The sequence below is a fragment of the Larus michahellis genome, unplaced genomic scaffold, assembly GCF_964199755.1.
Source record: "Larus michahellis unplaced genomic scaffold, bLarMic1.1 SCAFFOLD_115, whole genome shotgun sequence".
NCBI lineage: Eukaryota > Metazoa > Chordata > Aves > Charadriiformes > Laridae > Larus > Larus michahellis.
Genome location: NW_027435902.1, coordinates 253,045 through 267,611, shown reverse-complemented (window position 1 = coordinate 267,611; position 14,567 = coordinate 253,045). Strand labels below are relative to the sequence as shown.

General features: G+C 60.7%; 2 protein-coding genes across 2 annotated transcripts in view; both read right to left on the bottom strand.

Annotated features, from left to right (window-relative positions):
* Window positions 1–31: 31 nt before the first annotated feature.
* Window positions 32–6,211, bottom strand: LOC141736756 (major vault protein-like). Its single transcript, XM_074571326.1, has 5 exons — window positions 6,073–6,211; window positions 5,214–5,386; window positions 3,119–3,277; window positions 1,796–2,046; window positions 32–428 (listed from the first exon to the last, which is right to left on the bottom strand). The coding sequence occupies exons 2-5, from the start codon at window positions 5,355–5,357 to the stop codon at window positions 182–184; spliced, it is 801 nt and encodes a 266-aa protein (XP_074427427.1). The 5' UTR covers window positions 5,358–5,386; window positions 6,073–6,211; the 3' UTR covers window positions 32–181.
* Window positions 6,160–14,567, bottom strand: part of LOC141736757 (zinc finger protein 462-like) — an 84,285-nt gene continuing 75,877 nt past the window's right edge. The window contains exons 14-18 of the mRNA XM_074571327.1: window positions 9,780–9,954; window positions 8,976–9,174; window positions 8,154–8,277; window positions 7,948–8,079; window positions 6,160–6,309 (exon numbers count right to left, since the gene is read on the bottom strand). Of these exons, the coding sequence (XP_074427428.1) occupies window positions 6,275–6,309; window positions 7,948–8,079; window positions 8,154–8,277; window positions 8,976–9,174; window positions 9,780–9,954 (665 nt within the window). The 3' untranslated portion in view covers window positions 6,160–6,274. The remainder of the gene's footprint in view (window positions 6,310–7,947; window positions 8,080–8,153; window positions 8,278–8,975; window positions 9,175–9,779; window positions 9,955–14,567) is intronic.

The window sequence follows — 14,567 nt, the reverse complement described above, 5'->3', positions numbered from 1 at the left end:
GACCCCACTGCAGGACACCAGCATCAGAAGGACATGGAGCTGTTGGAGCGGGGCCAGATGAGGCCCCGGAGATGCTGGGAGGGCTGGAGCCCCTCTGCTGCGAGGACAGGCTGAGAGAGCTGGGGGGGTTCAGTCTGGTGAAGAGAAGGCTCCGGGGAGACCTTCCAGCCTCTTCCTGTCCCTAAAGGGGCTCCAGGAAAGCTGGGGAGGGACTCTGGATCAGAGAGGGGAGCCATGGGACGAGGGGGAAGGGTTTTAAACTGAAAGAGGGGAGATTTAGATGAGATCTCAGGCAGAAATTCTTTGCTGTGAGGGCGGTGAGCCCCTGGCCCAGGTTGCCCAGAGAAGCTGTGGCCGCCCCATCCCTGGAGGGGTTCAAGGCCAGGTTGGACGGGGCTTGGAGCAGCCTGGTCTGGTGGGAGGTGTACCTGGGAGTAGAGAGGCTGGAAGTTACACCTGGAAGTTGCGGGGGGGTGTCAGCTGGTGTGATAAAACCTCTGCACACCCTCAACGGAGAACGGCAGGTGGAGGACCCTTCCCTTCCCCAAAAACTACCCCACGGCATCTTTGTGTCCCACCACAGGACTCATGGGCCCACGCATCTTCACAAGCCCAGAGGAGGGCAGAGGCAAGGGCACAGCAGCAGGAACCCAAAGGAAGGTGCAGCCCACCCAGGCTCCTGTCCTGGGAAGGGCCTCAGCCCCACGGTGCAGGTAGAAACCTGTCATGGTGAGTTAGGGCCAGCACACCCATGGGACACCTCGAGGGATGCTGGGGATAAACGTCTTGGCATCACGCAAGATGTTTCGCAGAGGATCCAAAGGAAGAATCCAGAGGATTTGGGGAAGAACAAGTAGTGGAAAAATGGACCAAAAGGGCCCACCACGCCTGCTGGTTGGTCACGCCGTGCCCTAGGTGTCACCAGCGCTGTCCGTCCCACCTGCTTGTTGAACCCCTTCCTAACAAGCGCAGCACCCGCAGCCAGCCCATGGGGTCGTGGGGGGTCCGTGGGGCGGCGACTGGGGAGAGCAGAGCAAGGACTGGGGAGAGCGGAGCAAGGGAAACCACGTGGGAGAGGAGCCAGAGGCTCACGTGGGCTCCCGGATCCAGCCTGACGCCTCTGTGGCAGCCCCCACCCCCGTCATGGGCAAGTGTCCATCTTTGGACACTTGTCCCAGTTGCCATGATTGATCAAAGATTATCGAGTGTCCTCTTAATGACATCAGCCAGCTCCTTCAGCACTTGTAGTTACATCCCATTAGGGCTCATGGACCTATACATTTGTTTAGGTGTAGATGTACCAAGGGTACATCTTCTTTGCTCCAGACTCTCCCCCTGGTCTCTGGAGCCTGGGATCCCCAGTGTGACTTGTACTGAAGCCAAGGATATACCATGACACAAGAGTCCCTGCACCGTCACTTGCTTTCCAGGGCCCTACATGACCAACTCTATACCCAGCACCACTCTGCAACATGCCAAAAACACGTGAAGGACATGGGTCACGTGCCAAGGACGCACCAGTCCCCACACCGTCAGCTGCTCCCTGGGGCTCAGCACCGCCCGTGCTGGGCCCAGCATCAGCCGGCCACAGACATGCCAAAGACACTGGTCACACGCCAAGGACACACCATGGCACAGGGGTCACAGCAACATCACCTGCACCTGGGTGCCCAGCACCCTCCTCGGTGTCCCCTCCATCCCCATGTCCTCCTCCCACGCCCCCCGTACATCTACTACATCCTCCATGCCCTGCCAACGTCCCTCCTCCCCCGCACCCAGAACCGCAGGTGCTCACTGTGCCCGCCGCTCCCGGTAGTCGTAGACCTGCATGGCAGCATTGTGGGGCACCTGGTAGGTGATGGCGCGGGTGCAGTCACGTTGGGGGACCCCAGCATCCGGGCTGGAGGAAGACTGGACCCCAATGTCCGTGCCGTGGATGTCTCCATGGGCTGCGGCCAGCAGCGCCTCCACCCCAGGGGGCAGCTCCTTCTCCCACAGCTCCTCGGACTCCGTCAGCATGTAGGTCTGGCCCATCACCACCCGCACCTGCAGCCACAGCCACCTCAGGGTGCTGCCAGGCTCTGACAGCCGCTGGAGGGCTTGGGGGCACTGGAAGGGGGTGTCTGGGTGGCTTGGGGGGCAACAGGAGCACTTGGATGGGGTTCAGGAGTACCGGGAAGGGGTGTGGGGGATACTGGGAGGGGTTATGGAGGGTGTGCGAAGGCACTGGGAGAGGGTGTAAGGGATACCAGGAGCACTGGGATGTGGTGGGGGGGTACTGGGGGCACATTGGGATGGGGTTTGGAGGCACTGGGAGCAGGTATATGGGGTACTGGGAAGACTGGGATGAAGTGGGGGGGTGCATCTGGGGGCACTGAGAAGGAGGCTGGGAGACTGGGACTGTGTTTGGGGGCACTGGGATGGCATACATGGAATACTGGGAGTGGTGGGAGGCAGCGAGTGGATACCGGGATGGGGTATACAGTTACTGAGAGCACCGGGAGTGGTCTGGGAGCACTGGGACGGGGTATGGGGAGCACTGGCAGGGATGTGGAATACTGGTATGGGAACTGGGGGCATGGGGAAGGGTATGGGGGGCTAAGGGGGGTTGCATGGTTATGGTGGGCTGTAGGGGTTATGGGGACTTATGGGGCACCATGGGGAGCTATGTGGCTTACGGGAAGCTACAAGGGGCTACAGTGGGATTCGGCAGCTCTAGGGGTTGGGGGGAGCTCCCGGGGTCTATGGGGGGCTGTGGAGGAGCTGTAGGGGGGCTATGGAGGATGATGGGGGTCTACGAGGTGCTATAGGGGGTCTATAGAGAGCTGCAGAGGACCATGGGGAGCTCCACGAGTCTCTGGGGAGCTCTAGGGAACTGCAGGGGAGCTGCAGGGAGCAGGAACAGGGCTACGGGGAGCCACTGAGGTGGCTGTAAAGGAGCTACAGGAAGCCACAAAGGCCAGGGGGGCGCTATCGGGGGCTACGAGGAGCTGCAGGGGACCTACAGGGAGCCACTGAGGTGGCTGTAAAGGAGCTACAGGAAGCCACAAAGGCCAGGGGGGCGCTATCGGGGGCTACGAGGAGCTGCAGGGGACCTACAGGGAGCCAGAGCGGGCACCTTGCCAGTGCGGATGTCACGCACGTAGATGCCCTTGTTGTCAGCAAGGGCCACAGCCCAGCGGCGCTCCAGCACGGTCACCTCAGCCAGTGGCACGTACTCGAGGGGCCCCCAGGCCAGCCAGCGGTCACCTGCCTGCTGTGTCACCTCCTTCCCCTCCTAAGAACGCAGGGATAGCATCAGTGACCAGCCTGGGGATGCAGAGACCCCGCCACCCCCTGGATGGGGACACGGGGACATAGACATTCCCCCATGGCCCTCTGCCACCGGCTGGCCTGAAGACATGGGCCGCTCTCCATCATCTTTGAAAAGTCCTGGAGAACAGGCGAGGTGCCTGGGGACTGGAGGAAAGCCAATGTCACTCCAGTCTTCAAGAAAGGCAAGAAGGAGGAGCCGGGGAACTACAGGCCGGTCAGCCTCACCTCCATCCCTGGAAAGATGATGGAACAGCTCGTTCTGGGTGTCATCTCAAGGCACGTGGAGGAAAGGAAAGCTATCAGAAGTACTCAGCATGGATTCACCAAGGGGAAATCATGTCTGACTAATCTGATAGCCTTCTACGATGGCATGACTAGATGGATAGATGAGGGGAGGGCGGTAGATGTGGTCTACCTTGACTTAAGCAAGGCGTTTGACACGGTCTCCCACAGCATCCTCATAGGGAAGCTTAGGAAGTGTGGGTTAGATGAATGGACAGTGGGGTGGATAGATAACTGGTTGAAAGATAGAGCTCAGAGGGTAGTGATTAGGGGCACAGGGTCTAGTTGGAGACCAGTGACGAGTGGCGTTCCCCAGGGGTCAGTACTGGGTCCAGTCCTCTTCAACATATTCATCAATGACCTGGATGAGGGGATAGAGTGCACCCTCAGCAAGTTTGCTGATGACACCAAGCTGGGTGGGGTGGCTGACACACCAGAAGGCTGTGCCGCCATACAGAGAGACCTGGACAGGTTGGAGATCTGGGCAGAGAGAAACCTTATGAAGTTCAACAAGGGCAAGTGTAGGGTGCTGCACCTGGGAAGGAACAACCCCATGCACCAGTACAGGTTGGGTGCTGACCTGCTGGAGAGCAGCTCTGTGGAAAGAGACCTGGGAGTCCTGGTGGACAACAGGATGACCATGAGCCAGCAATGTGCCCTTGTGGCCAAGAAGGCCAATGGCATCCTGGGCTGCATCAAGAAGAGCGTGGCCAGCAGGTCAAGGGAGGTCATCCTCCCCCTCTACTCTGCCTTGGTGAGGCCACACCTGGAGTACTGTGTCCAGTTCTGGGCTCCCCGGTTCAAGAGGGACAGGGAAATGCTGGAAAGGGTGCAGCAGAGGGCTACAAAGATGATTGGGGAACTGGAACACCTCTCTTATGAAGAAAGACTGAGGGATTTGGATCTCTTCAGTCTGGAAAAAAGACGACTGAGGGGGGACCTTATCAACACTTATAAATACTTAAAGGGTGGGTGTCAGGAGGATGGGGCCAGGCTCTTTTCAGTGGTGCCCGGGGACAGGACAAGAGGCAATGGGCACAAACTTGAACATAGGAAGTTCCGCCTAAACATGAGGAGGAACTTCTTTACCCTGAGGGTGGCACAGCACTGGAATAGGCTGCCCAGAGAGGTGGTGGAGTCTCCAACTCTGGAGACATTCAAAAGCCGCCTGGACATGTTCCTGTGTAACCTGCTCTAGGTGACCCTGCTCTGGCAGGGGGGTTGGACTAGATGATCTCCAGAGGTCCCTTCCAACCCTATGATTCTATGATTCTATGATTCTATGGTGACAGGGACATCCTCCCTGTGTGGGAGGGACTCCCCCCGTGGTCCTCTGCTACCCACCTGGCTTGGGGACACAGGGATGAGGACAGGAGTCCCCACAGGTGTCCTCTGGGGCCTCCATAATCCTCCAGGAGTCCTTCATGTACCCTAACTGTCCCCAGGTGCCCTAACTGTCCCCAATGACCCCCAATCACTCCTGGGTCCCATCCCCCTCCCGTCGTCCCCGTTGTCCCCCAACCACTTCTGGTTGCCCCAGTCATCCCAGGCTCACTGGGCCTCCCCCCCTAGTTTCTCCCAGGGGATCCTGAAACCCCAGGTGTCCCCTGGGCCACCTCATTGGTGTCCTTGATGGTCTGCAGCGCTTGGAGCAGCAGCCCCTCATCCTCAGAGAGCACGTAGACATCCTGGATGCCGGCCTGGAGCCATTCGCCCGGCTGCAGAAAGAAGGACTTCTCCCCCTGGGGACACAGGGACATGTCACCAGCAGGACAGAGATGTGGCAAACCTGTGGGGACATGGGGACACAGTGGAACATGAAGTAAGAGCACAGGCACACGGTGGCACAGGGGAGAAGGACATCAGGTCATGGCAGGACACAGGGCAGGGACATGAGTGCATTACAGTCCCTCAGGGATGTCTTAGGGTCCCTGTGGGCCACCTTCAAGACCTTTGGGGGTATGTCAGGGCCAGCTTCTTCTGGTTCCCGGTGTCCACCCATGGGTTCCTATGGAAGCTTAGGGTCCCTCAGCAAGACATCAGGGCTCACATAGGTGTTTTAGGGTACCTTAGGACCACCTTTGCGACCTTTGGGGATGCATTTGGGTACATCAGGGCCACCTGTGGTCACTGGGGCCCTCAAGGGTACGTTAGGATCCCTCAGGGATGCCCTAAGAACTTTTAGGGACACCTCAGGGGTACATTGGAGTCCCTTGGAGCCACCTTTGAGACTTTTGAGGACACCTAGGCATAGAGAAGGTTCCATCAGAGCCATCCAGGTGTCCTTTAGAGCCACTCTCAGGTCCTGGGAGCCACATTTGGGTACCTCGGGGCACCTTAGGGTTCCCCGGGGACACAGTAGTGGTACATTGTATATCTTAAGCCCCTCAGGACCACCTTTGATACCTATGGGACCCTACATTAGGTCCCTTGGGACCAGCTGCAGGTCCCCAGGGGCCACCCTTGTGTGCCCACCTTGACAACAAGCTGCTGGCCCAGCTGGGGCTGCCCATTGGGCCCCATGGGGTCAAGCACCATGCAGTACTGCCGGGGGCCCAGCGTTGTCACCGCCACCTCCGCCACCACCTCCTCGAACACCTCTGGGATGTAGGCCTTGCTCTCCGCCTGGGTCACCAGCCACTCCTCCCCCGTGCGCCGCACCCGACCTTCTTCATCCTCAAAGGTCCCCGTTGCCCGCAGGTGCAGGGCTTTCTGCAGGGAGGGAACACAGGGGGAGATGGTGAGTGATGGGACACCCAAAGGTGGCCCCAACTGGCCTTGTCACCCAGAGGTGCAGGGAGACGGGGTGATGGGACCCCCAAACCTAATCCTGAGGGACCTCATCGCCTGTGCATGCAGGGGGACAGGGATGGGGTGGGTGGAGAGAGCACAACCCCCTGGAGGGTCCTTGTCACCCATGAGTGCAGCAGAACTCATATGCCCATCCTGGGCATCCTTATCCCCCGGCGGGTGGAGGGGGCACAGGACCCCCAAACCTATCCCAGGGGGTCTTCATCACCCATGGGTGCAGCAGCAAAGGGGTCATGGTGGGCTGCAGGAGGGCTGGAGGCTTTTCATCATCCACTGAGGCAGGAGGAACAGGGACACCATGGGTGAAGGGGATGGGACCTCCTGGAGAATCCTCATCACTCATGGGCACAGGGGCCACGGGAACACAGTGGCTTGGAGGGATCCCCAGGTCCCACTGGAGGGTCCTTGTCACCCATGGGTGCAAGGGGTCAGGGTCATGGTGGATCAGGGGGTGATGGGACCCTTCACCCATCCTGGAGGGCTCCTGTCACCCATGGGTGCACAGGACCCCCAAACCCAGCCCAGAGGGGCCTCATCACCCGTGGGCACCCAGGAGGCGAGGGTTAGGATGCCCGGTACCTTGTCGGGTAAGGATGTAGGCGTCCACAACATCCACTACCTCCTCATAGACACCGGGCAGGTAGGCACCCACCTGCTTCACCAGCCACTCCTCACCTGGGAGCAGGGTGATGGGTGCTGGGGGAGCTGAGGACAGTGGGGGGCTTGGGGAGGCAGGGGACCGGGAATCCCAGGGGTGCTGGGGTGGGATGTGGGTCATGAGGGTGCTGGGGAACAGGCAGCACGGGGTGCCACGGAGGTCCTAGGGGTGCTGAGGGTCCTATGGATCTCAAGTGTCCTTAGGGGCACTGGGGGCAAGGGGTCCTACAGGTGGGATGGCAGCCCTGAGGGTGCTGGGGGGTCCGAAGGGTGGGATGGGAGGATGCTAAGGGTGCTGGGACCTGGAGGTTCTGGCGGTTCTGAGAGTCCTGTGGGTGCTGGGGGATAAGATGGGGTCCCAGGGGCGCTGCAGGGCCGGATGGCATTTATGGGGGATGAGATGGGTGAGCTGGGGATCCCAGGGATGTGTGTGTGGGGGTCCCATAGGGATCCTGGGGGTGCTGTGGGGTGGGATGGAGGTTTAATGGGGGGTGGGTTGGGAATATTGGGGATCCCAGGAGCACTGAGGGATGGGACAGGGCTCCGGGGAATGCTGTGGGGTAGGAAGGGGGTGCTGGGGGTGCCAGGAGAAGGGATGGGGGTGCTGGAAGCCCCAGGGGTGCTGCTAGATGATGTCGAGCTCCCATGGGTGCTGGAGGGTGACAGAGGGGTATGAGAGGTGTTGGAGGGTGAGAAAAGGGTCCCAGGGGTATGGGGTGGGGGTGTCCCAGGGTACGCCAGGGGTGCCTTCAGGCAACAGAGGGGTGCCATGGGTGCCCAGGGGTAGCACCAATGGTACAGGGTGATATCATGCCAGCTGACACCAAGGCCACTGAGCAAGGGCTGAACCCAGGAGGCCACCGGGCTGTCACCAGGTGCTACCTGTGATGTGGCGGGTGCCGTTGCGGTCGAGGCACTCCTTGCGTGCTCGCAGGTGGATGGCCTGGTTGTGCCCAATGACAGTGGCCTGCAGAGTCTCGGCCACCTCTACCTCCTTACGGGGGATGTAGGTGTCTGTGGGAAGGTGGCACCATCAGCCCATGGGTCCCCCAGGTGTCCCCAAAAGGGAATATCCCCCCTGTGCTCACTGGGACCCTCGAAGAGCCACTCGTCTCCTGCCAAGAACTTCTTCCCGTCCTCGTCCGTGAAGTCAAGCAGGGCCCGCAGGCGCAGGGCAGTGTCAGCCAGCACCATCTGCAGTGGGGTGATGTCCTGGGGACACACAGACACGGGGTTGAGGGATAATCCCCTGGGGACACAGGTGTCACAGCAGAGGTATGGCAGACATGGGGACAAAGGTGCGTGGGGCACTTTGGAAGATGCCCTGGGGACACTCTGAGGACACAGGTGGCACAGTAGGAGACATGGGGGCCACGGGGGAGTCACAGCAGGGGACGTGGGGATGCATCTGGGGGGTCACCATGGGGGATGTGGGGACATGGGGGTCATGACAGGGTTGCGAGGGTAAGGGGGCACAGGGGTGACAGTGGGGGACATGGGGGGTGAAACCCTGGGGACTGGGAGACAGGTTTTTCGCTGCGGGGGATGTGGGGGACAGCCTGGGGATGGAGAAACAGAGAACGCTCCAGGGACAACCTGGGGAGAGGTACATGGGTTCAGAGCAGGGAGAGGGATGAGATGCTGGGGGCTATAGGGGGCCATGGGGGGAGGTTACAGGAGCAATGGGGGGGCAATGAGGAAACTATAGGAGCTATGGGGAGGGCATCAGGAGGTATATGGGCTATAGGAGCTCTGAAAGACGACAGACAGATCAGAGGAGCTACACGGGCTATGGGGGGCCATGGAAGGCTACGGCGGTGTTACAGAGAGGTTATGGAGCCTATAGGGGACCATGGAGGGGCTACAGAAGCTGTGGGGAGCCCTGGGGCTGCTATAGGGGCTACAGGTACCTGTTTGATCTCCTCGCCAGGGTATAGGGGGAAGGGCTCCTGGGCCAGGTGGATATCGAGGTCGGCGTGCCACAGACGGGCCTGTCCCGCTCCATTGATCACCACGGCCCCAGTGGGGCCCCGCACCATGGGATTGAGCACCACGCAGTAGTGCCAGCGGAGCACCATCACCATGCGCCTGGGCACGAACACCACCCTGCTGGCAGCCCCCCGTTGGTCCCCTCAGCCCTATAGAGCCCCCAGGGCCCTACAGAGCCCACCAGCCCCTCGATCCTCCAAAGCCCTATAAAGCTCTATAGAGCCCAAGTCCCCCAGTCCTATAGAGCCCCAGAGCCCCCCTATGGCCCTCTACAGCATGATGGATTCCCCATGACCCTATAGAGCCCCTATGGCCCTACGGAGCCCCCAAACACTGCCCACAGCCCTATACAACCCCAATGCTCCCCAGGGACCATAGAGTCCCCATAGTCCTAAAGAGCCCCCCAGCATCCCCCACAGCCCTAAAGGGCGCCAACAGTCCTACGGATCCCCTCAAGCCCCTCATGACCCTACAGAGCCCCCCAAACATCCCCCACAGCCCTACAGAGACCCCACACACCTATAAGTCTAGACTGCCCCATAGCCATGGAAATCCACCCCCTGCCCCGTAGCACCCACATCTTGTAGTCCTACCAGACACAGGGGTAGGACCCATCATCCCACAGATCCCCACCTGGCCCATAGCATCCACTCTTTGTGGTCCTGCCAGAGGTGGGAACCGGACCCCCCCAACTCATAGGTGCCCCCCTGCCCCATAGCACCCACCTCTCGTGATCCTGCCTGATGTAGGTGTGGGGCCCAACCTCCACACGGGTGACATTGCTGTTGAGGTCCAGCACATGGACATAGTGGTAGGGGGGTATGCGGATCACAGGGTCCTCCATGGGGCAGCAGACTTCACTGTGGGGCAGGAAACCTTCCCGGGGTGTAGATGAGTTTGCTGTGGGACAGAACAGCTTGTTATGGCTCACAGACTTTGCCACAGGGTGGAAAAGTGTGCCGTGGGGCTGATGGAAGTTGCCATGGGGTGGATGAGCTCATCAGGCGGGGGAGAACGAAGGACAGAAGACATCACCATGGGGCTTATGGTGGGATGGGAGACCTCGCCACAGGATGGAAAAGCTTTCTGTGGGGCAGACCAGGTCGCTGTGGGGCAGAAGACCTCGCTGTGGGGCTCATGGTGGGGTGGGAGACCTCGCCACAAGATGGAGAAGCTTGCCGTGGGGCAGATGAGGCTGCTGCGGGGCAGATGGGGACGCTCGGGCAGGGCAGGAGACCTCACCATAGGGCTCACGGTGGGGCAGGAGGCTTTGGCACGGGGTGGGAAAAGCTTGCCATGGGGGTGAGACTTTGCCATGCGGCAGAGGAGCCCCCCCGCAGGGTGGGATGCCCAGGGTCCCTGCCGTGGGGTGGGGAAGCTTGCTGTGGGGCAGGCGAGCTCGCCATGGGGCTGGGGGGAAATGGAGGCGGGGCGGGGGGGAAGGAGACCTCGCCGCGGGGCAGGACACCTCTCTGTGGGGCAGGACACCTCCCCGCGGGCGAGGAGAGCACGCAAAAGCCTTCGCCTTCGCCCAGCCCCGCCCGGCCCATCGGGGCCCGCCCCACAGGCCCCCACACGGCTCCCCCGAGCAAGATCTACCCTCCCCGGGAGGATCTACCCCACCCAGGGCACAACCTGTCCCCCCGCCACCCCCCAGGGCTGTATTTGCCCCCGCCCGGGCTGCATTCAACCCTCCCGAGGGCACGGTTCGCCCCTGCTCGGCGCCGGGATTTTCCCAGCGGGGCCGGGCGAAGCGGGAGCGGCCACAGGGTGCGGCGGGGGCGGGCGCGGACAGAGGGGTCAGCGCCGCTCCCGGCCCCGGCCCCGGCCCCGGCCCCGACCTCGGTGCCGGTCCCAGTCCCGGCTCCAGCGAGGACCCGCCGGGCGCAGGCCCGAATCCACCGACCCGGCGCCTCCATCAGCAACCGGCGCCTCCATCTTGCCCGCCCGCAGTACGCGTGCGCCGCTTCCCTCCCGCCCCCGCGGGGGAGAGGCCCGGGGAGGAGGGTGTGAGGGCACCGGGAGGAGCGTTGGGGGGGAGAGGCCCGGGGAGGGGGGTTTGAGGGGACGGGAGGAGGGTTGGGGGGGACACGCCCGGGGAGGGGGGTCTGAGGGGACAAGAGGAGGGTCGGGGGGGGACAGGCCCGGGGAGGGGGGTCTGAGGGGACAAGAGGAGGGTCGGGGGGAGACAGGCCCAGGGAGGGGGGTCTGAGGGGACAAGAGGAGGGTCGGGGGGGGACAGGCCCGGGGAGGGGGGGTCTGAGGGGACAAGAGGAGGGTCGGGGGGAGACAGGCCCAGGGAGCAGGGTCTGAGGGAATGGGGGGGTGAAGGGGGTGAGCTCTGGGGGGACAGGCCTTGGGAAAAAGGGGACACAAGTCCCCCAGGATGAATCCACGCGGGGGTGTGTTCCCGGCCCCCCCGGGTGACCTCTAATCCCGGCACCCCTCTCGCCCGCAGGTCCTGCCCAGCGCCTCGGCGGCACAGCCTGCAGCACCCGGGGCCACCGCCATCGCCCCTGGCCGCGGCTTCATGTGTCTGTTGTGCGCCTCGGTGCGCCCCCCGCTGCCGCGTCTCCTGGGGGGCTTGGGGAAGGGGACACAGTGGGGATGATTAAAGGGGATGGGACCAGGGGGAGCAGCTGGGGGACATTAGGCGACGGGTAAGGGGGGGTGGGGAGCCCCTGGGACAAGGGAGGGGACATGGAGAGCTGTGGTGGGCATGTAGGGACCAGGAGGGGACAAGGTGAAGGTGGTGGTATGGGGATGTGAGTGGCCCCGGGGTGATGTGGGGCAGAGCAGGAGATGTGGGCACGGGCGTGTGATTTGGGGTCTGGGGGAGATGGGGCACTGGGAATGCTGGGGGGGGGGGGGTTAGGGAAGACTGCTGGGGGACACTGGGGGTGATGGTGGGGAGGGGTGAGGGGATGTGGGGTGCCCTGGGCACAAGGGAAGTGGCATGAATATTGGCTGGGGGGACATGGAAACTGGTGAAGGACGGAGGGGGCGTGACATGGGGATATGGGATGAGGATGGTGGGACCCAGGATCAGGGGGGAATGTGGCGGGACAGTAGGGGATGAGATGGGGACCCGGGGGGTATTTTAGAGCTCCTCTCTGACACAGCACCCCACTCCCCATGTTACACTGCCACCAGTGCTACCCTGGAGCCTGGGCAGGGTCCGATAGGTGTGGGGGGTAGCAGGGGCCCCTGGCGTGTCCTCTGGGTGACAGATCCCCACCCCACCACCCCCAAGAAGGGGGATGTCCCAGTGTTCAGGGTGTTTCCAGGTAAAAGATGCCACCCTCCTCTCTACAGGCTAACCTGCCCAGCACCCTAGGGACACTGCTGTCACCTCCCGCCCCCTCCCAGGCCCAAGGCTGCCTGTCACTGGTGGCACCAACCTTCTCCTGTTCCTGCCTGAACATCTGTGTCCCTGGCACAGGGGGAAGCAGGGCACCCCCACGCAACTGGGACCCTTGGAGGCCTGGGTCCTCCAGATGTGGGCAGAGGGGCTTGCAGGGATGGGTTCCCTGGACTCCTAGGTCCCCCAGACACAAGCTGAGAGGGTTTGGAGGGCAGGGGGCAGCTGGACACCTGGGTCCTTCAGAAACTGAGGGGTTCATGTGGGAGGTGGAGCGTCGGTGGCTGGGTCCCTCAGTCACCTGGGTAAATTGGACGTGAGGCACAGGATCGTTTAGGTTGGAAAGGATTTCTTGAGATCATGTGGTCCCACCTCCTGCTCAAGCAGGGCCACCTAGAGCTGGTTGCCCGGAACCGTGTCTAGGTGGCTTTTGATCATCTCCATGGATAGGGACTCCTCAGCTTCCCTGGGCAACCTGTGCTGGTGCTTACAGTGAAAGTGCTTCCTGATGTTCAGAGGGAACCTCTAGTTTGTGCCCGTTGCCTCCGGTCCTGTCACTGTCCTCTCTGCACCCAACCGTCAGGTATTTATATACATTGATAAGATCCCCCGGAGCCTTCTCCAGGCTGAGCAGTCCCAGCTCTCTCAGCCTTTCCTTGTAGAAGAGATGCTCCAGTCCCTTCACCATCTTTGCGAGCTTTCCTTGGTGTGTCCATGTCTGTCTTGTACTGGGGAGCCCAGCACTGGACACAGCACTCCAGGTCGGGCCTCACCAGTGCTGAGGGGAAGGACCACCTCCCCCAGCCAAGACTCCTGATGCAGCCCAGGCCATCCTTTGCCACCAGGGCATGCTGCCGGCTCGTGGTCAGCTTTGGTGTCCAGCAGGATGCCCAGGGCACATACAAACACACGTATACATAATGCCCACACGTGTGACCACAGAGCACAGACGCTCTCCCCACACTACGTGTCCTTCCTATAGCATGAGTACAGCCATGCGCTTTTCATGCCCATGGGACCCTGACCCAGTGTTGATGCCACATGTTCACTTTCTGCTGGGCTGAAAAGATAGCAGCCTTTACGAGACTTGTGGAGAAAAGAGATGATGGTCATCAGCTGAAACAAGCGCAGGTCAGACAGGATGTGAAGGACAGAAGTCAGTAAGGATTATGAAGCATTTGAACGGCTCTGGAGAGGTTATGGACTCTGTTCTTCAAGGGTTTTAGGACTCTATTGGACAAAGCCCTGAGAAACTTGGGGTGGCTTCTGTGTTGATCCTCATGTATGCACACGGTTGGGCTGGAGACCACCCAAGGTCCCTTCCCACCCTGATGGTTGAGTGATTCTGTCACCTCTGATGATCCCTGAGTTCCTCCTCTGCATGTGGGTTAGCACCAGGTATCGCCAGAGCTACATCATCTTGGTGGTGGGTTCTTCCCTTTTGGGCCCGAAACATTTTAAGTTCACAGTTTAATTACACGTGACTACTTGCTCAGAACCATCCCTCCTCACAGCCTGCACCACCAGTGCATGTGGTGACAAACCAGAGCGATATCACGACAGGAGAATGACTACGTTTTAACGTAGGAGAGATGGAGGAGGAGATGAGGAGATGGAAGATGATCTCCAATGGCAATATGGAGGCTTTGGGTTAGAATCAGCTTTCTCAGAGGAAAGACAGGCTGACGAGGAAGCTTTTGCCCCTCCCAGCACTGGAGGTCTTCCCTCAGCTTCCTAATGCAGCCCTCCAGGATCTGGCACATTCTGCTGCTTCTGCTTTGGGAAAGGATGGATGTTCACAGTAACTCCGAAGTGTCCTCGTGTCCCCAGTTGTTAACACAAGGTGCAAAGGAAATGTGGTGCCGTTCCTTCAGACTGGTGGTTTTTTCCCTCTTTCTGTGTGCAAGTTTGAGATGGCAGCTGGAAAGCCATCTCAAAGCAGGACAAACCTGTCCAAGAGACCTCAGAGGCCAAAAACGAATAAAAATTTGATGTGATTTTAATCGACTTACTTGAACAGTGGTAAATGGGAAGGGATGGGCAGGTGGGGTGGGCAGAAGGACGAAACAAAGCTGCTTTTAGGAATGAATGATCTATTTTCAAAGCACTGGTACCTATGTGAATGTGTGTCCCTTCTAACCTGAACCATTCT